Here is a 27954-nt window from a genome sequence, read left to right as displayed (position 1 = left end):
GCATCTCCTTTGTGTAAAGTCTGGCAGACATTTTTGCAAGTAATGAGGATGCATCTAACCTTGTTCCCCCCCCCCCCCGCCCCCCCCCGTAACACCAGTAATTAAACCAGAACTTGTTTGAGAAAGAGCTACACTGAGAACGCCAACATAGTGTCATCAGTAATACAGGGTATTGCCTAACCTAAACAGGCAGAAAATAGAAGTACTGAAAAGCAGTAGTCAGCTGGGACATATTGGCAGAGTGAGAAAACCGGTTGCCTGTTGAGAGCATTTTGTGACTGAGAGCCACCTGATTTAGGTAATGAATTTTCTTTTTTATTTCTGGCTTATCCCTTGAATGCCTGTAGCACAGGGGCAGGCAATTATTTTGGGCGGAGGGCCGCTTACTGAGTTTTGGCAAGCCATCGAGGGCCACATGACAGGCAGCCAGGGGCAGATAAATATTAATTTTCAAATTTTTTTAGGGGCCCCGCGGGCCAGATAAAATGGCCTGTCAGGCCACATCTGGTTCACGGGCCGGATTTTGCCCACCCCTGATATAGCAGATGCAAAACAGAAATTTCAGAAGTGTTTTAACTCACATGGGGTTGTAAAAGCCATGTATACTGTGTCTTTAAGAAGCTTCGGGTTCTTTTCTCTGGGGATAGGGACAGACATTCAGAAAGCCCAAGCTTGAACTGATTCAGTCTTTGCAGGTTAGTCTAACCTGCAGAGAGTGAACTGGTTTGCAAGTGGATAGACGATTGGCACATGCCTGCAGTGGCTCAAACCAGAAGCCCGGGGGTGCTAAAGCAGCCCTCCCTTCCACAGGGAAGCTGAGATGAGGAGTAGGGCCATGGCCAGGCCCCGGCAGGACCGCCCCAGCAGCTCCCTGACAGCTGGGAGCAATCCCGGCACACAGGTCTGCCTGGCCCCAGAGGGGAAACCTTTCCCCTCCTCCCCCTCCCCCACCACCGCAGGGCCAGGAATGGGGTCCTGTTCAGTGCTGGGGGGGGACTCTTCTCCCTCCTCCTTCCCTGCCGCCACTGTGGGGTGGGGAGGGGGGCTCTGTGAGGCCGCCTGACCCCAGAGGGGGACTCTTCCCCCTGCTTCTCCCCCATTGCTGCAAGGTGGGGAGGGGGGCCTCTATGGGCTGCTGCCCAGCCCCAGAGGCAGACTCTTCCTCCCACTCCTCCCCCCCAGGGTAGGGGGAGGCTCTGTTCTGTGCTAGGGGAAACTCTTCCCCCTCCTCCTCTCCCCAGAGGGGCAGCAGGACTGCGGAGCTCAGCTGGGCAGGGTGTGGAGGTGGGGGCTGTAGGGACTCACATACACTCCCCCATGGTGTGCAGCCCCCGCTACCTGGCAGCAGCAGCAGGTGGGGACATCAGGGCACTGTTGCCTGATGCAGGCGCAGCACTGCAAAGAGGAGGGAGCAGAGCTTGCCTTATGCCCGAGGCTCTGCTCCCTGCACCTGTAGCTGCAGGCCTGGCAGCGGAGGAAGTCCCTCATTGGAACCTCCTGTTTCCCCTGCTCCCAGTTGTGCAGTCCCTGCACTGTGCCAGGAGTGGAGGGAGCCCCATCCCTGGTTTCGCTGCAGAGTCCAGCGCAAGGTTTCCCCATGTGAGTGCAGAGCTGCAGGTGTTCAGTGTGGAGCCCTGGGGCTAGAAGTGGCCAGGCAGGCTGCACAGGGCTGTGTTCCTAGCCCCCAATGCAGCACTGGCTGCCTCTATTGTAGGGGCTCCACGCTGTGGGCCTGCAGCTCCACACTCACACGAGGAAGCCCCCCCCAGTCTCTGACATCCCCACCTGCTGCTGCCAGGTATCCGGGGCTGCACGCCATGGGGCGAGTGTGTGGGGGCCCCTGCACGCTCACCCACACCCTGCCTATCTGAGCTCCATGTTCCTGCTGCCCCTTTGGGGGAAGGAGGAGGAAGGGGAAGAGTACCCCCCTCCACACCCTGCGGGACAACCAACCCAGCATAGTCCCATTAAGGTGAAGGGGAGGTGCAGGGAGCCCCATTAAGATGCAGGGAGAAGGGTTAATTCCTTCCTCCATCCCTTCCCTGCAGCTGGGGTCTGCCAGCTCTAGGGCCACTGCTGCAGCCCTGTCTCCTCTACTCCCCAGCTGATAGGGAGACCCAGGCTCAGGTGGGGGAAGAGGGGAAGGAGGAAAGAATTAACTCCCTCCCTGCCCACTTTGCCTTAACCGGGGCATGCCCGCCAGTGTCTCTGCCAGGGCCTGCTCCAGCTAGAGAGCAAGAGGGGAGGGGCCAGCCCCACTGTGGAGCAGAGAGCCCCACCCAGCCCAGAGAGCATGCTGGGATGCTGGGGGTGTCTGCTTTATCTTAAACCAGCAAGGGGTCTGGGACAGACATTGCATAAACCGGTTTGAACCAAATCAGTTAAGTCTGTTACTACATTCAACCAGGTTTATCTCATACCAGTTTCAGCCATTTTGAAACTGGTTTATGTGCACTGAACGTCTGTTCTGTTACAGGTTTATACCATTTTCTGATCACTTAAACCAGTTTATGTGTAACGTCTGTCCCTAGCCTGGGTGATTTAGTACTCCTGTTTACATTAAGTATTTTTTGTATCAAAGAAAAGAGTTGTGTGGGGTTTTTTTTAGAAGACTGTAAATAAAACCTATTGCATTATGTGGAATACTTAGTGTGAATACTTAAAAATACAAGGTCTGATTCTTTTCTCATAGCAGTGGAAATCAGGAGTAACTTTGTAGAAGTCAGTGGAATTACAACTAAAGTAAAATTTTTGGAACTGAGTGCAAAATCATGGTTGTCCACCAGAGACAAAAGTAGCAATGGTTCCTGGGTACCCAGGGTTTCAAGTTAAGTCATACAAAAAAACATGAAGTCCAGAATTAAATGAGGAAAAGAGCTTCTGTTGTGGATTTCAGAGGCTTTAAAATTTTGGTGGCGATTGTTTTGTCAGTGGGTGCAGTCAAAATACAAAGAGCAACAGAATTGACATGCAAATGAGCATCTCTACAGTTGGAGTTTGATTTTTTTTCAAAAGGTCTGTGTGATTTTTTTCTATAAAAATAGCTTGCATAAGTGAAAAAAATTTTTACAGAAAAATTGCTTTGTTCAGTATACTTCTGACTTACTACATGTCCAACTTTGTTCCTTCAAACCATTTTAAAAACACACATGATTTCAGAGGTGATTTCAACTGAATGTTTGTTTACCAGGGACTTTTAAAACAGTATTTGTGTGTAGCACCTCATTCATTAGATCTCTGATAATACCTGCAACACACTGATAATATCTGCCAGTATTCTTGCAACACTAATAAATATTAATGAGAGAGAAAATTTCCCCTCTTCCAGTCTGTCAGCATTAGGTGCATAAGCCACTCTATGGTACCAATCAGTTTCACATCCACATTTCTTGCAACAATATGATGTTGTCACCTTAATGTTCTGTTACAGGAAAATTTGTGCTTACTCATTCTCCAGGCACAATAAAAAAGTAGCAGTGGTCAGATATTTCCTACTACTCTTAATGATGGTTTGACTGTAAACATACTTAACACATTCTCCATTCCTGAAGTAGAATAATCATCCTTGTTGACCAATCAAGACCATTTTCATGATAATAAAGGATTGTGAGATTTGGAAACTGTAAAGTTAAGAGTGCCAGGAGCTTCTTGGGGAAAAAGTAGCTCCTAGATTGTGCCAATATTTATTATCATATTAATGTGACAAATAAGGGAGGGAGTTGCATCAGCTGAAAGAAGGTATGAAGTCAAGACTGGTGACAGATATAAACCAGAGCCTTGTGCTGTTCTCATTAAAATTTAAAGTAGCATCCATTGCCTTTAGGATTCTAGTAGGGTCAGAAGCAGACACAAAATGACTAATATGCTTAGACAATTTTAATTACATGGAGGTACCACCTTTTTGTACTACCATGTCCTACTCTGGCCATGTAAGGGAAAAAGAACATATGAAAATTAATTTTTAAGGCAGTGTAAAGTTATTGCAAACAAAATTAAATAATACATTCGAGATGAACTATAATAACATCAGACAGCAATGGACTGTACATGTATAACTGGTCACAGAAAATACTGCTCAATTAACTGAAATAAAGTATATGATTAAATAATAGAATATTCTCATAATACCTAGGCACCACAGAATAAAATTAATTTTTGCTTTTCCTCAGGCAAATCCTGACCTGGTTTAGATTGACTTCAATGGAGCCAAGACAATTTAAACCACCTCATGATTTTTTATTTAAATTAAATATTTTTTTCTTTTAAAAAATTAATCTTTTTAAAAAATTAAATCTGAAAGTATGACAACTTGTACCAAGACCTAAACTTATTCGAATTTATTAAAATAATTTCAAAACTAAAAAGCATGGTGTATCAATAACCCCTCCTCAAATCCAGCAGTGTATGGATGTAGATAGGTGTCGGGGCAAAGCGGAAGGGACAACTTTGGTTGCCACCGAGATCATGAATGCCAACACGCGGCTGCCAACAGCAGCTGCTTTTCTTTGCCCCCTCCCCCTGCACTCCCAAGTTGGCATTCAGGGCGATTGCCCTGATCCTGCTCCCACCTCCCCGCCCTCCTCAGTTGCATCACTGCTTAAATTTAAATGAGTTAAAGGATTTGGCATTCAACTAGCTATAGAACTGTGGTGGGGAAACATTTTTAAGTTTTAAAGTCAATTCAGGATTCATAACTGTCAAGTTGTCACTTAAGTATCTAAGTTATATTCAGTAGGGCTGTGTACTGCCCTGGTGCCCCCTTGGCTCAGTGACTGGCTGCGGGGGGACCCCAGATGCCCCTCCAGACCCAGGAGGCACCAGTCACTGAGCCAGAAGGGTGCCAGGAGGGGCCCCAGTATGATCCCTGGAGGACCCAGCAGAGGACCAGAAGTACTTCCAGTCCCCTTCTGGGTTCACTGCCAAGCATGTGGAGGGCCCCCCTGCACTCCTGTGGAATGTTCCATGTGCCCCAGCATCGCAGCATTCACAAGCTGTGCTGGTACCTCAAGGTATGTAGAAAAAAACATTTAAAGCTGTAACAGATGCAAAACAGAAATTTCAGAAGTGTTTTAACTCACATGGGGTTGTAAAAGCCATGTATACTGTGTCTTCAAGAAGCTTTGGGCTCTTTTCTCTGGGGTTAGGGACAGACATTCAAAAAGCCTGAGCTTGAACTGATTCAGTCTTTGCAGGTTAGTCTAAGTCCACTTTCTATGTCTGCATCGCTGATTCTCTGAATCAGCATCAAATCTTCAGATTTAGATTCGGCTGAATCAAATCACCGTTCCCAATTTGGGCCAAATCCAAATCCAACAGGGTCCACTTCGCACATCCCTAATATTCAGTCTTCATTGGGTGCAACTGCAGGAGATGCTTTACTGCTCAGTAGAGCAAATTACTTCTCAGTATGCATCACTGTTTACATGTGCAGATGCTTACTGAATAGTAATTTGCCCTACTCTGCAGTTAATTTACTACCCGAGTAGTTACTAAAATTAAAAATCAGGTAAGAAAGGTTGAGCTCAACTAATTCTAAAACTTGAAGGACACAGGAACAGATTTTAGGCACCTAAACACAGATGGTGCTTTTAGAAAATCTATTCAGCAGCTTAGCAGTGTGACTGCTAGTACCCCTCACTCCTGACTCACAGCCCCGTTTCCCCAGTGCTGCTTGTGCCTCTCACTCCTGACCCATAGTCCCCAGACCCCCAGCTCTGCCAGCACCCTGCACTCTGGATCCGCACCCTCCTGCCCCTCCCCGAGCCCTGCTGATGCCCTTCACACCCAACCCGCAGCCCCCTTTCCCCCTGTCCTGCCTGTGCCCCACACTCCAGACCCACAGCCCCCTGTCCCCCACAGCCCTACTGGTGTCCCTCTCTCCTGACTCGCAGCCCCTTGCCCCCCCCCAGCCCTCTTAGTGTCCCTGACTCCTGATCCACAGCCCCCTGCCCTGCCAGTGCCCCTCACTCCTGATTCGGTCCCTCCAGCCCTGCTATACATATAGCTCTCACACACATGCACTCTCTCTCTCTCTCTTACCTGGGAGAGATTTACCAGGGCCCACATGCAGAGCATGTGACCTCTGACAGCCAATTACCTTGCTCACTGCTCCCAGCCCCAAGCAGCCATGCTGCTAGTGCCCGGGAAAGCAAAGGCAGAGCAAAAACCTGGACATTTGGTTGCATTTTAAAAACCCTCCTGGACACGAGAACAGGGGGGCAAAAAAGAGGACATGTCTGTGAAAACCGAGGCATATGGTCATCCTAGCTTTAGTACTTTTATCAGACACTAAGAATAAATCTCTTATTAGGAAAATACTGTGTGAAAATGCACATAAAGATGAAAATTAATTATTCACTTCAAGCTTTTCCAGTTCCCAATTTGATTCAAATCAGTGATATGAAAATTCAAATCAGTGATTTGAAAATTTCATTTAAATCAATCCACCCTCTTAGAAGACAGCTGCATTCTGAATTACTATGCTTTTCAAGCTCAGGTGTGTATGCGAGGCCATGCATACTGTTTTCAGATTAAAGCTTTATGACTGGCCACACTTTTGTTTTCTATTTTAGAAGGAACCATACTTGTAACAGGAGGGTCTTCTCAGGGCCAATTTGCCTTTGGCCCACCCACCTGTTTCTGGGCCAACTGCCTGCCCTTCTCACCTGCCACAACTTGTTGTTATCTAATTAATTATCTTAATTAGACAGGAGGCTGCCCATTTTCTTGTTCTGATGCCTGGGGCTCTATCTGTGGCTCTGTTTCTTCCCTACACTGCAGTCCATGCCTCGCAGTTGGCATCCATAGTTCTTACTGTCACCGGCCTCACACTGGGCCCCAGAATCTTCCAATCAGGACCCCTTTAAGATCCCTCCATTCAGGCGCCCTACCCCGCCCTCACTCAAGGCTGTCTAGCTCCCTGAAACTATTTCCCCTCTTGGGCATGGTCCCCCCAGGACCTTTGTCCACACAGGCCCTGGCCTCGCCTCCAAGGCCAGTCAGGAACCCCAGGCCCTCAGCTCTGGGCACCCTTCGCAGTGGGCCCCTGGCCCTTTTGACCGGTATGGTCCTGGCCCCAGCACTGACCAGTTGAGGGTACTCTACATCAGGCCTCTGAGCCTCTAGCCCCACTCTCTCTCTGGGGTCTGCCCTCTGGACCCTACTAGTAGATGACCCACCCAGTTGTGGGAGCTGGGGTTAAGACACACTGACCCGCCTTTCACCGGGGTGGTAACTGGCCTGGCATTTTCTGGAGTCTCCTGCATCACTGAGAGCCCCACCAGGCCACCTACTCCCAGCAGGGTGCAGTTTTAGGTCATGCCTAGGACCAGGAGCCTCCTAGCCATCCCCTACAGCTCCTCCCTCACGTCCAGGATGATGCAAGAAGCCTCACAGCCAGGCAATATTGCTGCCTGGGCTGCCAGCAGGGCACTGATCTGTTTATATAAGCAGCCAGGGATCTAAAATGGCTGCCGCAATCAAGCACCTGCTGGCTGCTTGGCTCAGGTCTTAAAGTGGCAGGCACAAACAGTGCCCTGCCATGATACTGTACAGAGTTTGTACTGTTCTGATCTGTTTTTGTTTTCAATTTAGATGCTGTATTCCATGCTGCGTAGTTCAAGCTATAAAACTTGACTCTGAATAAGTAAGTCCTTTTTTCACAATACAATGGCTTCTTATTGTACATTAAGGCAATCAGGACCTGGATACCTGACTATTTTACATTAAAGATTTTATGTGATAATGAATCTCCCTAAAACTTAAAATGAATTCAGATAAATAAAACAACTTTTAAATGAAATACATTTTATTGCTATATGTACAAATGTATATAATAAAACCTTTTAATATGTATTGTGAAACAAGTTATTTTGTTTTTCTGTAAATAAACTTGAAATTAGCTTTCAAGCAGAAGTGTCACAAACTATAAGCAACTTTAATTACATTTCTCTATTTTAACCAATTATAATACAAAACTTTGGGTTTGTCACCACCTTGGACAAAATATTTTCTGAGATTTTCACGCTCCTGCGATAAGGTGCCTAAATGTTAGGTGTTGTGACAACGAGGTCAATTTGGAGCTAGACCCTCATGGAATTCATAGAAGTGCCTACATGTGTTACATGCTAATTTCTCACTGAAGTCAATGGGAATTCAGGCACTAAATGGGCTTTACAAAAGTCTTAAATGAATTGGGTGTGTGTCTGTATCTTCTAAACCCTGTTTCTAAGACTTGGAGTCCTGGGCCATTTTGAAAAATTTTCTCCATGCTTTAGCAGTTAAGAGAAGTGCATTCTAATCCTGATTCTAACACTGGATTACATGGGACCTTGCGGCTTTATATCTCATTCTTATGGCTTTTGATTTCCTATCTGTAAAGTAGGGATACTAATGTTTACCTACTGCACAGTGGTGCTGAGAAATATAAATAAAGAACGTTTGGCATGGCCAGTATAACTTGACTAAGATTTTCAAAACTGGGTTCCTAAAGTCTATACTTAAATATGTGAATAAGTGATGTGTTTTTCAAAAGTGACTGTCTAAATGTTGTGCTTAACAATTTTCAAAGTCAGGCCATTTTTTTAGGTGCCTGAGTAAGGACTTAAGATGCTAATTTTGGACACCCATTTATGAAAGACTTGGCCCATGTGGCTTCACTCCTCATGAGAAACATGCTACTTTCAAGGTCTCAGTGGCAAAACATTGTGCTGCATACCCTGTCTGTCTGTCTGTCTATCAGCTAGTCGGCCATGCACATTTAAAAAGATATTTTAAAAGTTATATTCCTAATAAGGTGCTAGTGTTCTCTGCACATTATCTGCTATAATTTATATTAGATTATATTGTATTTGCTATTATATGTAGCACAATGCACTCCTAAATTTTCAAGGGAAGAATCAATAATCTTCTTGGCAGCTACAACATACAATAGATCTAGTGGTCTAGAGCTAAAATATTCTGTTTTCTCAGTGGATTTCGTTAAGAAGAACAGTGTTCACCTTATTCAAAGAATGGGAATGGTCACTGTAAAGCAGATAGCGGATGACCTTTTTGCCAGCAATGTCCTGTCTGGTGAAGAAATGAATACTATTGTTTGTGAAAAGACTCAACAGGATGCTTCAAGAATGATGATTTACATGGTTTTGAATAAAGGTTCAGAAGCCTGCAGAATTTTGGTTAAAGCACTTGAGAAACAAAGCCCTTTTCTCTATCAGGAATTGCATGGATACTGTAAGTACTAAAGTTTATCTGTAGTGTTCATTGTTTTTTTATCTCATGCCAAGGGTTAAATGATTTTAGGAGGCAATCATCAGAACTTGCAATACACTAATTTTTTAGATACGTATATTCTGATCCTTTTTATGGGATATAATCATTCATCAGAGAGAATTAAGCATTGAAAACTCCTATATTTTATTAAAAAATGAATTTAAAAAAAGAAACAATAACATCCTCTGAAAGTTCCAGGACATACTGAAACCCTTTGTAATAAATGGCATATAGTTCTTCAGAGAATGAAATGCATCTGATTATTTGGAAGATGTTTGCAGGGTGAGCCAATGAGGTGAATGCATGATTGCAGCTGATCACTTTGTTGTCAGCTGCAAACATTTTAAAGCATTTAAACCTAACTGGTAAGGATCTAATATTAGGAGTTGCTGGAATCAACAGAAGTTGCAGATGTTCTACTCTCACTGAAATTGTGGGGGTTTGGGAGCAAGTGTCAAGGCATGAACAATCTTCTGTTTAAGTCTTTGGTAAAATTCTTACTGACTTCAATGGGAACAAGGTTATGCCTTAAAACAGTGTTTGTCAGACTTTTGACAGAGGAGTTCCCCTGCAGGAAACAGAACTAATAGTGCCCCAGCTACAATCTCACATTTTTTATTAAAGGTCTAACCATCATAATTTACATATTTTCCCCACACATCCAAGCTGGTGTTTCACACAACTCCAGAGGGGCATGCCTCACACTTTGCAAAACACTACTCTTGAAAATCATCTCTGAGTTAGCTCCCTTTTCTTATTTTGCATACATTCATTTTAGCTGCATTTGTACCTTCTAGGAAAACTTGGCAAAAATTTAAAACAAAAGAAAAATTAAAATTGTTGTCTGCAAAGGGTCAAGCTTCCTGGATTGCATTACATTTATTTAACTGTAAGGAGACCAAGGAGAATCAAAAAAAGTTTAGCTGCAAACCTGAAGAAAATGAGGGCAACTCCTAAACTGAAGTGGTCCAAAGTTCACTTGGTCCAGGAGCAGACAGAATACTGCCTGCAAGCCAGACCTGACCCACCAGGCCATTCTGTCTGGTCTGCAGGGCCCTCCAAAAAACAATTATTATTGGCTCACAGCTGCCTTGGAAAGTCAAAAAGAGTTGGGCTTTCAGAGATGGCATGCCATTGGACCAGGCAGGCTTTGTGCCTCCACATCCGTGAGGCTCCCCGTACTCCAGCTGGAAGCCCCATGTGGAAGCATAGAGCACAATGGTGCACAACTGGACAACTGATGAGTGGGGAGGGAGCTCCTGTCTGCAGTGCTGGGAGCTCCATGTGCTGGCACAGAACCAGCCCCACTGGCCCAACAGCACACTGCTCCTGGAAGGAGAGCCAGGAGCCACATGTGGCAGCAAGGAGCCCACCCAGCCCAATGGCACATGTGTGTGTGGGTGGGTGTGGAGTTTGTGTGGAGGTGTGGGGTTTGTGGGTGGGTGTGGGGGTGTATGTGGGGTTTGTGGATTGGTGTGGGCCTCCGCACCACGTGCCTCCCACATGGCACACAGCCCCCATTGCCAGTAGCAGCAGCAGCAGCAGGCAATTGTCCCTCAGGTTACTTATGCCACATGGCTCTGGCTGAGCACTGGGAGCTGTATGTGGTGGCATGGAGCCAACCTGCTGGCATGCACCTTCAGGTCAAAGCAGGCTGGCTCTGTGCCAGCACATGGGGCTCTGAGCAGTGCAGGCAGGAGTCACGTGCTATCAGTCAGGGCTGAGCCAACTCCATGCCTCCATGTGGGGCTTCCAGCACTCCAGCGGGGAGCTACACGTGGTTGGCATGAAACCAACCTGGCCCAGCCCAGTGGTGCACTCTCCTGGATGCAGTGCTGGGAGCACCACATGAAAGCATGGAGCTCCCCACCCCCACCTTTATGGTGCATGGACCAGGAGCTGTGGAGAGTTGTGCCATCAGGCCAGGTGGGCTCCATGCCTCCACATGGGGCTCCAAGCACTGTAGCCAGGAGTGTGCACCACTAGGCCAGGCTGGCTCTGTGCCCCCATGTACAGCTCTCCACTGAAATACTCAAAGCCCCACATGGAGGCACAGAACCGGCCCATTGGTGTGCCGTTCCCACCTGCATTACCAGGACCCCCATGTGTTGGCACAGACCTAGCCTGGTCTTGTCCAAAGATGTGCAACAACAGGCCAATTGGGCTGGCTCCATGCTGCCACATGCAAATCCAGGGACTCAATTGCAGTTGTGTGCCACCGAGGGGCTCTGCCTGCCACTGGTCACAAGTGCCCCAAGGGCCTGCCACCTGCTGCTGCTGCTACCACCAATGACAGTGTGGGGGGGCACACACAGCCACCCCCCCAACCCTCTCCACAGACCACCCCACACACCTTCCCACAAACCCTACACCCACCTCCTATACTTCCCCATGAACTCCACACACACCCACCTGCGCACACTCCCACATCCCCCACAGACCACCCCACCCCCCCACAAATCCCAAACCCACATACGCACACATCCCCACACCCCTTCACAACTATTCACCCCCCCACACATGCACAGCCCACACCCACCTCCCCAACCACACCCCAGACCACCCACACATACAATATACAAAAGTAAGGCTTAGTTTGAGCTATTACATAATCACCTGTATATACACTATGGAAACGCACGTAAATCAGGACAAAATATTTTTTGAAATAAAATTAAAATATGGTAGATGTTTGATTTTTAGTATATGATTTGTTTTTTTTTCTGGTTCCAATATGGCACTCCCCTCCCCCCCCCCGGAGTACTTCCGGGGCAAGGGGAGGGACTTCCAGGGACAAAGGTCAGGGGTTAAGGAGTGGGATTTCCAGTCACAAAATAGCGACCGGGGGCAGGGCACTTGTCAAGGGGTAGGGCCCTCAACAGCTCACCAAAAGTCATTAAGCGGCCGTCCAGCTGAAATAATTGTGCACCCTAACCTAGTCCAACTTTCAGGTGCTATTAGTTGCTCCTAAATAACCTTTCAGATCCATTTGCTACTGTTTCATTAACAAGTAAATCCTATTCCCATCAGATACTTGTCTGTGTTCACACAGATACACCTATATTCACTCAAGCAGAGAATCAGTTTAAAGGCTCCTCAAGTAAAGACTGAGGTGGAATTGATGGGGTTCACAGTGGGTGTATTTACAGGAGACACTTTATTCTACATGAGACTAATCTAATGAGTATAAAAGCATCATCATTTACACATGCGCAGCATTTACTGCACAGTAAATTAGTCTAGTGCGCAGTTTGCTAGTACCTGTAGAAACAGGTAGATTAGCCGCACAGTAGTTACTATCCATTAGCGCATGTGTAGATGCTAACTGGGAGCAATTTTGCTGCTGCCTAGCTAAGCCCCCATGCAGTGGAACCTGTGCCGACTGCAGGGTCAGCTGTCTCCTGGCCCCGTGCATAGGGGGACCCATTCCCATGTGCACAGAGCCAAGAGAGCTGTGAGGTTACAGGGGCAAAAGTACGTGGGGCCAGGAGACAGCTGCCCCTGCAGCCACACAACTCTTCCTGCCCCATGCACATTGGGACTGGCCTACGTGCCCCATGCTAGCCACTGGCTTTGTACCTGGGGGAACCTGGAACTCCCTCTGGCTGGCACAGTGGGGCAGAGAAGGCCAGAAGCAGTCTTGGACCGGTGGCTGTTCCTGTTGGGTGCAAATCTGTGCCTGTCAGGGTCCATGTGTAGACATGTTCTCAGGTGTAGTTTACTGTGCCTTTTTTACTGCACAGTAACATTATTGCACATTAATTGAACATTTAGACACACCCACCATGCTGGTCTTTTGCATAAGAGTGATTTGATCACTTTGAGTTAAACCTATTCTATTGAATGGACAAGTAAAGCAAGTCATGTCTCTGACATCACCATTTGGTCTATAACCAACATGCAAATTTAGCCAGGTTTTCTGCAGATCAAATTTTAAATGCAATTCTAATCAACAAAACCACTGATTATTTAATTCAGCCTATACATGTTCTGTTTGTTTTAGGTATCACTAGCCAAGTGAAACCAGACTTGGATGGCTTGGCTCAGGATTTAATGGACTTGTATCTGTCTCCATTCTTCCAAAAATTTCATCCATTGGGCAGTGATATTGACATAATTTTTGATTTGAAAACTACCTTTACAGACATCTTGCTTTTGAAGAAAGATACACATAACACCAGGAAAGGGCAACTCACTTTAAGCATCCTCTTGGGTGAATTAAAAAACCCCTGCATAATAGAAGGTGAAGCTGGCAAAGGGAAAACAACCCTCATGAAGAGAATTGCTATACTATGGGCTTCTGGGAATTACCCTGCTTTGACTCATTTCAAATTTGTTTTCTTTATCAGCCTGAGCAGTGCAAAAGAAGGACTTTATGAAACTGTATGTGATCAGCTTCTTACAGTTCCATATACCATACCCAAGCAGGACTTCATGAGGATGTTGCTGGGACTAAGACAAAAGGTTCTTTTTCTATTAGATGGATATGATGAATTCAGGCCTTCAAACTGCCCAGAAATAGAAGCAATGATTAAAGAAAACCACAAATTCAAGAATATGGTCATTGTTACTACCAGGACTGAGTCTATTCGTAAGGTCAGACAGTTTGGTTCACTCATTGCTGAAACAGGAGATCTAACAGAGGAGAATGCTAGGCAGCTCATTAATAATGTCTTGGAATATGAGCTGGCCAAGGGTCTGCTAATTCATCTAGAGGAAACTAATTTCATGAAGAATCTTATGAAGACACCACTCTTTGTTGTCATTGCCTGTGCCATCCAAATGGGTGAAAGTAATTTTAATCCAAGCACACAAACAGCACTTTTCTGCACACTTTATGACCTGATGGTTCAGAAAAATAAGTACAAGACAGAAACAATTGCAGCAAATCACATTAAACTGAGCATAAATCATTGTGGAGACCTAGCCCTAGATGGAATACTTGACCAAAAGTTTGATTTTCAGTCTGAGGATTTGTCCAGTATCAAAGAAGAAGTACTACTGGCTTCAGGTCTTCTAAATAAATACACAGCTCAAAGGCTAAAGCCAGTGTATCGATTCTTTCATAAATCCTTTCAGGAATACACTGCAGGCAGAAGACTTTGCAGCCTATTAACATCCTCCAAGGACGCAGAGATGGCTAGAGGGTTTAGTTACCTACAAAAAATGGACAATATTTCAGATATTACGTCTACTTACTATAATTTGCTTCTTTATACCTGTGGATCCTCTGTAGATGCTACTAGAATAGTTATAAAGCATCTGACAGCAACCTATCAGTATGGAAGTCTTTTTGATGTGCCTTCACTAAGTAATCTTTCTTTGGAAGGAGAACCTGAAAAAGTGGAAAATGCAAAGCAGCATGAAGTTTTGCAGGCAACTAACCTGAATTCTTTTGTGGAATGTGTCATTAACTTATTTTATGAAAGTCGCTCAAAATCATGCTTGAGTGGAGAATTTGAAGAATTCTTTCATGGTAAGAGACTATATATTAATACTCAAAGCATCCCAACCTACCTCTTTGGGTTTTTTAAACACTTACCTAATTGTGTCAGTGCACTGGAACTCATTAAATTAGATTTTTTTGGAAATTCCTCACTGGATAACATGGAAGATGAGAACACAAGAAATTCCCAAATTTATATCCCTGAAAAGGCTGTCTCCTTGTTCTTCAAATGGAACCAGAAAATCCGGGCTTTAGAGATTACACTCCAGAATTTTAACAAGTTAAAGAAAGATGATATTAAGTATCTAGGTAAAATATGCTGCTCTGCCTCAAGTCTCAGCCTGCAAATCAACAGAAGTGCTGGCATTGCAGGAACATTGAAGAAAGTCCTTGAAACCTGTAAGAATATGCAAGACCTTATTGTAGAATCCACGCCTCTTACCACAGAAGATGAACAACAAATCATAGCAATGACAAAGCTGAAAAAAATAAATATAAGAGATCTGCAAAGCAAACATCTGGAAGGTACAGTATTGTGATCTGTGAGTAGTTAGAATGGCTAGTGCAATCTCTGGGAATAATGTGGACCACAACATGTAGTTCAGTGACACCTTTTTCTTTAATGTGGAAGATGTCTGGCTTTGATCATTATGGGAACTACTAATATCACTGGACCCCACTTCCATATTCAAGATGAAGTTGGCTGCAGTCTGTTGTATGCTTAGCCCTTGCACTCTTGCAAAGTGTCATTTCAGCTCCTTGTTGGGTAAAGATTTAGTATTTTTGCTGTAAGATTGTTCAAAATCTCTGTAACACTGCCCTTTAAAAAAACTGGATGTTTAGTTACACAAGAGACACATAGATGAGATTTTTACATGGGAGAGATTTTTACATTTTGGAAGATCACCAGTACAAATAATCTAGAGTAAATGATGATAAAGTCTATAAATGAAACAATGATACTTTTTTGATGCCGGCTGCTGCATATCCTATCATAGATATTACTATTTCTTTACCTTAGTTTTCACAATAGGTTCAAAGATTTTAAAGGCAACAAGGGACTATTAAAGGCAACAAGGGACTACTAACAAGGGATTATTATGATAATCTTGTCTAACCTTTTCCAAAATATAGGCCAACGGCTTTTACAAAGTAATTCCTGCATCAAACTTAGAATTTCTGGGTGAGCAAGCACACATATTTTACAAAAATATCCAGAATTAATAACTTCATATGGTAGAATATCTGCTACCCGCTTTGAGTTGTTCCATTAATTAATAACATTTCTAATGTTGAATACATTTGAAAATACTCTCTTCCTCTCAAATTTGCAACCCAGCACTAAAGGATAGGAAATAACAAGCCCCAAGCACAGAAAAATTTTACAGGTTCTTCTGTGTAAAGTGGCTGGTTTTCTGGAATTAGGAGAGGGGCATACTCATTGCTACAGGATGTGGGGCCTACCTAACACAAGATCCTTACACAGTTAGAGCATGGCAGAAAATAAGTGGGGGGCTGCTGCATCATAGACCCACTAACTATTATGCTCCAAAGTCTCTTCCATTTGATTTACATCTTTGAATAGATGCAACTTTCAAATATACACTCACTCAAAAGTTTCTGCATCCATTTTGTATGTAATATGACATTTCACTCATTTTTCCTGTAGAACCCTGAAAGTTTACACTAGGGAAAAGCATTATTGTCTGGTAATAAAGCATTGCATATGCTTGAGTACTTAAAAAAAAAATAAACTTGAACAGATATTAAACAGATTTTAATCAGAATGTGAAAAGGAATATCTTCTATCTGGGATATATTTTGTTGCCAAATTGCAAGTTCCTGACAATTTCTATTAAAACACTAGGGGCATTTTTACACATGGATGCACCGCTGCGCTGGGCACTTTGGAAAGTTCAAAACTGCACCGCCACCATTTTCTGTGCAAAAATAAAAATCTCATTCTCAGGCAGAAACCAAAGGCTGTGCAAAAATAAAAATCTCATTGTCAGGCAGAAACCAAAGGTGTCTGAAAAGCTGACATTTAAAAAAAAAAGGTCTAAACAACTAAAAAAAAGTCCTCTATCGAACTGGCACACTTATGCAGGATTTAACCACAGGCATTACTGTTTCTGTAAGATAATATCTGAAGTACTATATACATTGTCATATGTAAGAAGAGATGGTAATGAATTACAATTTCAACAGGAATCACAAGTTTCCATTTTCAGATTATTGCTTGTTTAAAACTTAGTTTGAATTTTGCATTAACACTTTCTAATTTAATCAAATTTTAATTTGCTAGAAATCTGCAGTCTCTTGTCAAAGATTGTATTTAGAATCATATTCGGAAACAGAATTTTTTTATTTACTTTTTACAGGAACTGTTATTACAGAACTATAACTTGACCTACAAATGAGTTTGTTACAGTGCAAAAAATGACAAAGTGACTTACTAATTTATGGTTCTTTTCTGGCAGGTGGACTTATTGATGGAATACACAACCTAATTAATGTTGAAAAGCTCATCTTTGACAATATAAAGATGAATGAGAGCAATGCTAAAAAATTAGGTAATATCCACTTTAATATTTCACACAATAATTATTTGCTTTTCAGATACTGAATGTATAGACTGTTGGCCTCACATTCCTGCACTGTGAGGACGTGAATATTCTATCATCTGTTGATAGAAAAGTCATTTCTTCTACATGTGCAATAAGGTCTTGATTTGACCTGCATGACCTTAGGCTCCTGGCACATTTTCATCTTAAGGCACCATGGGATCTGATCCCCAATCCCAACAATCATTCCTTCTGCCATTCCACATGTGACATGGCAGCTGATTGTTAGCCCTAGCCCCAGGATAGCACCAGGGCTGTTTTAGGATTGGGGCTGGGACTTTTGAAGGGCTTTACTCCAGGGAGTTTAAACCCTGCACCCGACAGCTTCAGTGTCCAGCAGCAGTCCAGTGGGACTACAAATTGTGGGCTCATGATTTAAAGTCACTAGCAGAAGTGCTTCTCTCTCTGGGAGCCTCTAATTCCCCATCCCCAGGAAAAAAGGGAGCTGTGTGGTCTTGGGTTTAAAGTCCCTGGAAGGGGAAGCCCTTCTTTCCCCACACCAGGGAGTTTGGTCAGGCGAGGTTAAACTCTATAGCAGGGGAGTCCTTCCTGCCAACAGAAGCCCTAGTTGGAGAACTGGGGCTGCCCTGGTAGCTGGCGCCAACAATCTGCTGATTGTCAGCACTAGTTCTGGGACAGTCCCTGGGACATGCCATCTGTTTAAGTTGGAGTACCCTAAAAACCAGTCATACAAATATTCTACATTATACATGGACATTTTTTATGGCTGGTTTGCCATTTTATGGTGCCTTAAATTGGGTGCATGCATAGTATCCTTGCTATTGATTCTGCAATTAACACATTAATTGTGGCATAAATGTAACATGTAAAGGGACCCTTACTGTTATGAGGTATTAATGTCCTCCAAATAATATATGTCATGGTCAAACAAACATAAAGGGTCAGATCCTTTTCTTTACTACACTTTTGCATTTTCCAGGATGGGACATTATGTCAAAGACAATGAAAGATACATCTCCCCCATAGAAAAGGTCCAGGTTTTCCAGAAGTTCTAAGATATTGCCAGGCAGAATGATTTTGCAGTGGCCAGGGCTGCTTGCATTGACTCTCTTTATATTCTTTGGAATTAGATTGGGGGTGAAAAAGGTATTTACAGATGGATCTCAACGATAAATGGAGAACCTCTTTGACTAGACTTAGGACCAAACAGATGCCCACAGCTGTTTTGGCTGGATGTAGACTTTCCATTCTAAGGGCTAAAAGATGTTGCCCAGCCTGTTTAGAAGTTTTGGAAGACACTATTCATTATGTCTTAGAATGCCCTCTATATAATGTCATAAGGAAAAATATTTATCACCATTCTTGCAGAAATTGATATACTTCTCAAATAGAGAGAAATTAATATGGCTCCTTCAGCAAACAGATCCATATTTAGTTAACTGTCTTGCAATTTTTGCTTACAAGGCTGAAGCGATCAGAGCTAAACATTCTTTATTGTTTATATGACTGATAAACTTTATCACTATAGTTGCTTTTTTACTGTGTTAACTGTGGACCTATGCACAACATTTTTATAGATTCATGATCTGATTTATCACCGTATTTGTACTTGATTATACAGGTTTCCCTCACTTTATGTGGGTTTTGTATGTGGGAATTCGCTCTTATGCAATAACCCTTTCTATACCAAAAAATCGTTATATATGAGATAAATTCACTCTTATGCGATCCATGTGGTGGAAGCCCGCAGTCAGCTGCTTTGTGAGGTGCATTGTGGGAGTGATGTGCACCAAAATATAGGCTCCTGTGTAGATCTGTGTTCCTCGCTCATTGTCTGCGATATGTGTTTCTGTAGTTGCCATCCCTGTTATGGTAACATTCACCACCACCCTGTGCTTGTGTGTAATGTCTGCTGTTGGTGAGTACCAAAACTGTCTTGTAAAAGTGGTAGAAATGGATCTGGGGGTCAGTACAGTTCAGGTCTTGGAATATATCCATATTTGTTACATTGTAAAATGGGTTCCCTATATGCAAATTTGAGTTATGCGCCATTTTCCAGGAACGCAAGTACAGCATAAAGCAAGGGAAACCTGTATTAATTATAGGAGTAGGAACAATGTTTTTATAATGGTTGGCCCTATTTTATTATTATATTTGCATTTCTGTTATTTTTATATAAATTTATATTGTGGTTATATGTCATGTTTTCGGGAGCATGGCTTTCAGCTAGAATCCGTAATGAATTGAATTGAATTGAATTGAAGTGTTGGATCCCTGGGGCTCGCCAGCCTGCTTAAAATGCAAGTCAAGAGGTACCAGGTGCAGCTTGTGAACGTTGAGATGGTGGGACAGATAGAGCATCCCATGGGAGTGTTGTGGGGGGCGGTCCTCCGTGTGCTCGGTGGCAGACCTGGAAGTAGACCAGAAGTACAGTGACTGGTGCCTCCTGGGTCTGGGGGGGCACCTGGGGTTCTCCCGTAGCTGATCGCCAAGTCGGGGGGGCACAGGGGAGTCCACCAAAAAGCATGCGGGTGGCCCTTCTCCGCGCTCCCGTGGGATGTTCCGTCTGCCCCACCCTCTCAGCATTTACAAGCCATGCCTGGTACCTTGAGATACATAGAAAAAACGTATAAAGCTATGTCTATGGCCAAATTGCTGATTGTCCAAATCAGAATCCAATCTTCAGATTCAGCTGAATCAGATCAGGACAGTGATCCAAATCAATGAATCAAATCACTGTCTCCCCAGTTGGGCCGAATCTGAATCAAATACTGCCCACTTCGCACACCCCTATTATACAATATAAACATAAAAGTAGTAGTGATATGTCCTATGAATGAATCTCCACTTTTTTCCTCACTCAAAACATCAGTAAACAAATATTGGAACAGGGTGTTCTTAGCACCTTTATCTGCTTTTTCTCATTCCATTCATAGCTGAAGGCATCAAGCTTTTGAAAAAGCTGCATTTGTTGCACTTGAGCCATTTGACTGACATTGGAGATGGAATGAGGTGCATAGTAAGAGCCATCTCTGCTGAACTAGGTGATCTTGAAGAAATCCATCTAGTTAATTGTTGTCTATCTGGGGATGTGGTGGAAATACTGGGTAAGTATAAAAATGATGGTATATGCAACATGAACAGTAGGTGATGAAAATAAAAAAGGAACTATACAAAAAGAGGAACACAAATAGGGATGAATGTAAAGCAGCATTTAATAAATTTGTAGACCCAAGGCACCCCTCCAAACTTTTCTGAATTTAGAGGCACCCTGTTTCAAAAAACAATTTCACTTGTTTATTGACTACACAAAAATAATAGAGCACTTCTTTTGTTACAAAGAACTCAGAAAGACTACAGCAGGGCAGAATGTTCTGACACTACGGATTCCTGTTTGAAATCTGAGTTTATCTTGTGAAGCACATATAGGTGTTTGCATATGTAACAGTGCTAATATTGTGCAGCATCCTGCAGCACCTTTAAAAGAATTTCTTGGGATCCTAGGGTACTGTGACACCCCAACTGAGAACCACTAGCATAAATAGTGCAAGCATGCAAGGGAAAGGCAAAGGTGCAACATGAATTTCATTTAGCAAAGGACAAAAGACAAGTGGGCCATTTTCTATACATAAACTAGAAATGAGGGGCAGGCAAACTAATGCTCTAGTCAATTTATAAATAAGAAAGGAGAGCAAATAACAGATGAGGACAGAAGATTGAAGAATCAATCTTATTTTTTGGTTGAGTCTTCACAAAAATGTGAATTCTGATCAAGGAAGTTAATTTTAACGAGTAGCTAGGAGTGCAGGCAGGAGTGTGGAAAGAACCAGAGGGTATTTAGATACAGTAGATACATTAAACTTGACAGAAATTGATTAAATGAACCCTACAGTAAGTACTTAAGGAATTAGATGAGGCTATTTCTAAACCACTGGCAATTGTCTTGAGAATTCTGGGAGGACAGGGGAGGTCCCCAAGTACTAAAGAAGAGCAAACAAAGCTGCTATCTTTAAAAAAGGGTCAGAAAGAAATTTCAGGATATTATATACTACTCAGCTTAATTTCTAGAAATCTTCTGAGCTAGGGAAAGACATTCAAAGAGGCTGAGCCTGAATTGATTCCATCTTTGCAGGTTAGTTTAACTTGCATAGATTGTACCACTTTTTGATTCAGGAAATGCGGGCACATGCCTGCAGTGGCTCAGGGCAGAGGCCAGGGGCAGTAGAGTGAGCCCTCTCTTCCCTTCTGCAGTACAGTGGAGTCACATCTTACGCAGGGGTTAGGTTCTGAAGTCAGCGCATAAGGCAAAAATTGCGTATAGTCAAATCGCGATTACCATGCCAGCGATTTGACTAGTGGTGACTGCCTCTGCCTCCAAAACCTCCTGCCATCACCGCGGAGCTGTGCTTAGAGCTGTGCAGGTGGCGGCAGTGGTGTAGTGCGGGGTGGTGGTGGGGATGTCTGTGTGCCGCCCGGCCACCACCACGCTGCCAAAACCTCCTGCCGCCACTGCAAACTCAAGCCCCCCCCCCACCCCGTGTATAGTTGAATTCACACAAGTTAAATGCACGTATGATGTGACTGTACTGTACTGAGCTGGGGGGGGGGGGCGTGTGACCAGCCTTGGCAGGAAGCTATGATTAGGGAGAGGTTTAAACCCCTACCCTGGCCTGCACAGTGCCCAGCCAGGGTGTGCCTCATGTGGGAGGGGAAGCAGCCATTTTCAGACTTTTCCCCCAATTGCAGCTTAAGGGGCAGGGAGTGTTGCCAGACCCTGGCCCCAGCTAGCACTGTGAGGCAAAGGGTGGGGGAGGGAGGAACTGCTTGTATGGACTGTATGCATCTGTATTATCCTGCTAACTAGTGCTTTGTATTTGCTGACTGCTCTGACAGGTCCCATTCATTGCAAACCAGGTAATTTCTCACACCTTTCTCTGTCCCCTATTCAACACTGACAAATTGTGGGAGGGGAAAGTTGCACTCTAACCAGGCTCAGTAATTGATACATAGAAACAATCACCAGCATTATTTGCTGCATAGTGAAACTTCATTTGATGTAAGAGTTTCAGGGTGGGAGATGCCTCTGGCTTTGAAGCAAGCCAGCAGCCACCAGCCTGCAGGGAACTTATCAAAGCACAAAGCTTATCAGCCCATCAAGAAAACAAAAGCCTCTCACTCATTAGTTCAAGCTCTTCTTACCACAGGATACAGGCATTTTGCAAGGCATTTACAAGCCACTGGTTTCTTGCTCAGGAAGAAAGGAGGGAGCGAGGCTCGCTGACAGACATTACCAGCTGACCTTCTTATTAATTCCAGAAAGCCCTAAGCGGAGACTGCCTTTGTTCTGTCTGCCTTTGTTCCAGTGAGATTGGAGATACATGCATAGATACCTCTCAGCATTAGCTAGGATAGGGGTGATGTGGCTGGGGTCCATGCTGCTGGGGTCCTTGGTGTGGGAGAGGGGTGGGGGGAATCCCTGCTTGAGCAGTGAGTGGCAGGGGGGAGGGGGACAGCAGGGGGAAGCCTAGCAGATGCTGCTATGCCCCTGCTAGGCAGACCCCAGCTGCTGTCCCCAACCCCCAGAAGTTTCATAAACTGGTTTGACCCAAATCAGTTAAGTCTGAAACTACATTCAACCTGGTTTATCTTAAAACAATTTCAGCCATTTTGAAACTGGTTTATGTGCACTGAACTTATGTCTGTTACAGGTTTAAACCAGTTTCTGATCACTTAAACTGGTTTATGTGTAACTTGTGTCCCTAGCCCACTGGAAAAAATGGTACAATCAATTCATAAGTACCTGAAAGCTAACAAGATAATAAAAAAATAGCCACTATGGATTTATCAACACCAGATTATGTCAAATCTAATTTCTTTCTTTGGCTGGCTTAGTGGATAAGTGGAGAGCAATCAGTATAATATATCTTGATTTTTGTTAGGCTTTTGCCACCATCCTACATGATAGTGTCCTGGGCAAACATAGAAAATATCACTATATTAAAATATCAAAAGGGAGGTGCATAACTGACTGAAAAGTAAAGTCAGAGAGTAGTTATCAATGGTTTGATGTCAAATAGAGAAGATATTTCAAGTGGGATCCCACAGGGATCTGTGCTTTCAACAATGACTTGGATGACACAGTAGAAAGTGGTCTTATAAAATGTATAGATGGTACCAAACTGGGAAGAGTTTCAACCACTTTGTAGGACAAGTTTGTAATTCAAAAGCACTTTTACAAATTGGAGAAGGAGCTTAAACTCAGTAAGATGAAATTGGTGGAGTTAGGGAGATCACAAACTAAATACAAGTCAACACTGGTTGCATTTACATGTTGCCATATGGAGAAGTTGCTATGGCAAGGTGCCTTAGTACTTACTTTTGGAAGTACTAAAGCACTGTGCAGTATGGGTGGTTACTGCACTGTACGTGCAATGCACAGGTTGATTTCACCACTATGTTGCTGTAGCAGTGCACTATACTCAGGGAGCGTGCCACTATGGCAACATAGCTAAACATGTGTAGACACATGTGATCATTATGTTGCCATAGCGCACCATAGAGTGACGTAGCACATCGCCATGTTGCCGTAGGGTGAAGTGTAGACATGCCCACTGTGATGCTGTTGCAAAGAAGAAAGATCTAATTTGGGAACACATAACAGGAGTGTCATATATAAGACACAAGAGGTAATTATTTGAGCTATTCAGTGCTCTTGAAGCTTTGCTAGAATATTGTATATCAGTGGTGCTCAACCTTTTTGGTCAGTGAGCCAGATGAACAGTGCCCAGTTTCTCTGCAGGCCAGATCTACCCAGTGGACCCAATCCAGTGTCCAGAGTGGGTGCTGCTGGACCCCATCCAGCTGCATGGACAGCCTGGCCTTTTCCAGTTGCATAGGGAAGGGAGTATGGCCTGGCCCCAACTGGGCAGGGTAGAGGGAAGGGGTCATGGTGGGAGGCTTGGCTCTAACCAGCTGTACAAGGGAAAGAGGCATGGCTGGCCCTATGGGAGGAAGGGGGCATGGCCTGGCCTATGAGTTGGCCAGGTGGAGGGAAGGGGGAAAAAGGGGTGTGGTCCAGTCCAATGTGGGGGAAGGGGATGCAGCCTGGCTCCAACTCAACTATGAAGAGGGTAGGGGACCTAGCCCGGCTTTGATCTGGCCATGTAGTGGGAGGGTCATGGCCCAGTTCCGACCTACTGCTCAGAGCTTGAGATTTTGCAGCAGGGAAGGGGTGGCAGTATTAACTGCCACTGGTCTCCTGCTGCCAAATTTCCTGACCCATGGGAAGCCCCACAGGCCAGATTCCAAGGCTCCATGAGCCACATTTGGCCTTCAGGCCAGAGGTTGAGCACCCCTGCCGTATATAGTTTTGGGCACCATAGACAAATTGGTGAGAGTCCAGGTAGAACATGAATAAGTGGTTTAGAAAACATGAAGAATGGAAGAAATTGGGTTGGCTTTGTCTAGGAAAGAGGGGAGAGAGAGGGGGGAATGTAACAAAAGGCTGTTATAAATATGATGGTGATTGATAGTTCTCTGTGACCACAAGGGAAGGACATAAAGAAATCAGCTTAATTTGCAACAAAGGAGATTTAGGTTAGATATTAGGAAGGACTTTTTAACTGTTATGGTGATGAAACAACTGGTACAAGAATCTGACTGCAATTAAAACAGCAATAACAAGATTTTTCTTTATATCTCTTAGCTCAGAATCTTTGTAATTTACCAAAACTGAATGTACTTGATTTATCTGAAAATTATTTGGGAAAGGATGGAAAAGTTGCAGTTCGTAAACTAGGTAAGACAAAAGATTTCTTCTGATGAAAAGTTAAATTGAGGGATACACCTCATGTTAGGGTCTGTACAGATGGATATAAATGAATTAATTTTTAAGTGAGAAATAACTCTAGAATCATTCCATCTCAGTATAGCAGGTTGCATTGCACAGGGTGATGGGTGACAGATTATGAGCGCAATCGGCTGCTTTGTTTGCTCAGTCATTCTTTGCTGAGGCACTTAGAGTGTGAAAGTCAGTGTAATTTAACTCTCTTCTATGATTGTTACTGAACTGTAACAATCACTGAAATGACATTTATCATTTTATATAGCTAACAGCTTTAACATCCTTCCAAATATGAAAGTGCTGATGCTTCCTTGGGGAGATGATGTGAATGTCTGCCTGAGTGAGCTGCTAATGCAGCTCAAAACAATGCCACAGCTGACAAAACTCGGATTGAATAGATGGAGCCTTACTGATGTTGAGGTTAAAGTTCTAGGTAAGTACAATTACTGCAGAAGGATGAAAGATGGACAAAAGCAGAACAAAAATAAATACTGGTAAATTAGGAAACCTCAAATGATGTGGAATGAATTGAAAGTAAAGTAGAAACTCAGTTTCATAATTTCACATTTCTATTGTTAGTGGTTTCTAATAATAGAAATGAAATAACAGTGGGTTTGTGTGGGATAGAAATAAAAATGCAATTTAATTAAACAAATTGCATAAGCAATGCAAGGGACCCTAAAACAGCTGGAGACTGTTGGAGCAGAATTTCCTGTCTACTAACAGAGGCAATTGTTCCAACTCCTGTACCAGCCACAGAGGTAAGTCAAGTGTAGGGCTGAGTGGGGTCCCAGTATGCCTTATCTTCCCTGATCTGGCATCTCTTACAGATCTTATCCCAGTGGCAAAGTTAGGTCAGACCCCTTGCTTAGCTAACGCTCTGCAGGAGGCAACAGCCGAGGATCAGAAAGCTGCACCCAGTTTCCTGAAGCTGCCACTGTCTACTACATCTGAGCATACCAAAGGGAAAAGCAAAGTTGAAATGAATGACAGTTTTCCATGGTGCTGACCCTGTAATATTTTGTGCATTGGTGGACCCTGGCATGAATATGTAGAACAAGTAAACTCAATTAATCTTTTTGTGGGTAGAAGGATCCCATTTTACTCAGCAAACTCTGTGTTTGAGACTTGATGAAGAATAGCTTGGGATTGGTATGAGTAACACAATGTAGCCTGTGGCCATTGATACTTCTGCTTTGGTAGTTATTCACGCAGAAACCCCTCCCCCCAGCCTCCACCCCCAATATGTAAGGCTATTTTTAAGTCCGAGTCAAAACTTCAATTTTTAAGCATGCATTAAGTCCTCATGGCTTCAGCAAGACTAGAGCATGTGTTCAAGTGTTGCCCTAATAGGGATTGTTTTCTGAATTGGGGGCTTAATTAAAGTCATATCCGGTCACTTTTTAATGTATACTTATATATGTTCACAGGTACATTTTTTGAGAAAACACCGTTGGAAGACCTCCAGCATTTAGACTTGGCAATGAACTGTGTGACAAGTAATGGCTGGCTTTCCTTCATTCAGGCACTGGTAAATCTCAACAAGTTGAGATTTTTAGACTTTAGCAGCAAATGTGACTTGGTACCTGACCCACTGTTAATCTGCAAAATGAGCCAAGTGCTAACTACACTGAATTACTTAAAAGAGATAAGGTTGACTGGCTGGAAGTTAGATGACCATGATCTGGGACTTCTTAGTGATGCAAAAGTGAGCTGTGGAAAAGAATTTCAGCTAGTGAATTTTTAAACAAGGCCAGCCTCAAGTGAGAGCAGCAACTTGAGCTCTTGTACTTTGATAACCGCTCCTACGCGTGGCCATGTGCTGGTTCAGCAGCTCCAAGGCTGACTGAATCTCCCATCTGTCAGCAAGACTGGAGAGAGAAAACCCTGATCAACTTCTCTGGCAGAAAGAGCAAGGAAAGAGAGAACTCATGGACTGGTCACCTTCTGTTAGATTGACACCCTGCACATTGGAAGGCCAGCTGTACTTTTAAGTGTTTTTTAGGTATATGCACATTTTGTGAGTCCATTTTTAGCACTGCTGCTAATTATGAAATTTTTGAAAGTTCTTAATAAAAAGACAAAAGTCCAGAGCTTCTGGTAAAATAGATATAGTTTATAAAACTGTACTGTCCCTGACATTGCACAAGGAAACCTACTGCCTAGTCTAGTCATGCCTTTAAAATGGCTGTAAGCACAATCTGTCCTTTAGGGTGCCTATACACATGCAGCAAGGCACTCTGATGCACTATAATTACAGTGCATTGGAGCAGACTTGATTAATTGAGTCTGCTGGAGCATGGTAATTACTGCTGTCCAGTAGATGCCAGTTTCCCATGTATCAGCATCCCTGTGCTGAAAACTGGCGGCAAGGGTGCTTTAACTAAAGCTTGTTCAATAAGCTTTAGTTAAAGTGCCCCACTGCCATTTTTCAGCACAGGGACACTGATACACGAGGCGCTTCAGGAGCTTTAATTACAGTGGCTCTTGGAGCCGCTCTAATTAAAGCCACCCTTTCCCATCTCCCCCTTCCACTCCCAAAGCATGTGTATAAACTTCCTTTGGTTCTGTCAGATACAGAGAACCAGACTAAAACCATCAGCAGTGATAGCCACCACAGGTTGGGCAGAATAGGTAAGGAAATTGTTCTCTCCCCTTGCCACATCAGTCTTCTCTGCAACAGAATACATTGGCCACTGAGGCATTCCTCTCCCATTCTGTACAGAAAGGTAGGAGAAGGCTTTTTCTTGAGAAAAATCTTTAAAGGAGAAAGATGCACAAGGGAAAGGAGAGAACAAGCACAGGAATAA

The 27954-nt window shown here is 43.8% G+C and overlaps 1 protein-coding gene and 1 long non-coding RNA gene across 4 annotated transcripts in view; one reads left to right on the top strand and one right to left on the bottom strand.

Annotated features, from left to right (window-relative positions):
* The first annotated feature begins 160 nt into the window (after positions 1 to 160).
* Positions 161 to 27237, top strand: NLRC4 (NLR family CARD domain containing 4). 2 transcript variants are annotated; one of them, XM_014600031.3, is made up of 9 exons: positions 161 to 298; positions 7594 to 7645; positions 8971 to 9231; positions 13274 to 15241; positions 17197 to 17289; positions 20238 to 20408; positions 25007 to 25099; positions 25410 to 25577; positions 26575 to 27237. In XM_014600031.3, coding segments are annotated over exons 2-9 (3072 nt in total). In that variant the 5' UTR covers positions 161 to 298; positions 7594 to 7644; the 3' UTR covers positions 26892 to 27237. The 2 variants fall into 2 exon arrangements, with proteins under 2 accessions (XP_014455517.1, XP_019356214.1); XM_019500669.2 differs by lacking the exon at positions 13274 to 15241 and having other exon boundaries at positions 176 to 298.
* Positions 14342 to 27954, bottom strand: part of LOC109286443 (uncharacterized) — a 74109-nt gene continuing 60496 nt past the window's right edge. Inside the window, exon 3 of one of the 2 annotated variants that reach the window (XR_009456316.1) lies at positions 14342 to 14427. This is a non-coding gene — a long non-coding RNA (uncharacterized LOC109286443). Of the gene's footprint in view, positions 14428 to 15034; positions 15114 to 27954 lie in introns of those variants that run through there. The other variant, XR_009456317.1, reaches the window with a different exon arrangement.

The sequence above is a fragment of the Alligator mississippiensis genome, chromosome 1 (genome assembly GCF_030867095.1).
Source record: "Alligator mississippiensis isolate rAllMis1 chromosome 1, rAllMis1, whole genome shotgun sequence".
In the NCBI taxonomy this organism is placed as follows: Eukaryota; Metazoa; Chordata; order Crocodylia; family Alligatoridae; genus Alligator; species Alligator mississippiensis.
The sequence above is the reverse complement of the archived record's forward strand: the minus strand, read 5'-3'. Positions and strand labels throughout refer to the sequence as shown.

What these genes read in the sequence shown, in the direction of transcription:
- NLRC4 (XM_014600031.3), top strand. An exon ending in GAGCAATGCTAAAAAATTAG is followed by an intron (nt 17,290 to 20,237) that starts GTAATATCCACT and finishes TTCCATTCATAG; the next exon opens with CTGAAGGCATCAAGCTTTTG. An exon ending in GGATGTGGTGGAAATACTGG is followed by an intron (nt 20,409 to 25,006) that starts GTAAGTATAAAA and finishes TATATCTCTTAG; the next exon opens with CTCAGAATCTTTGTAATTTA.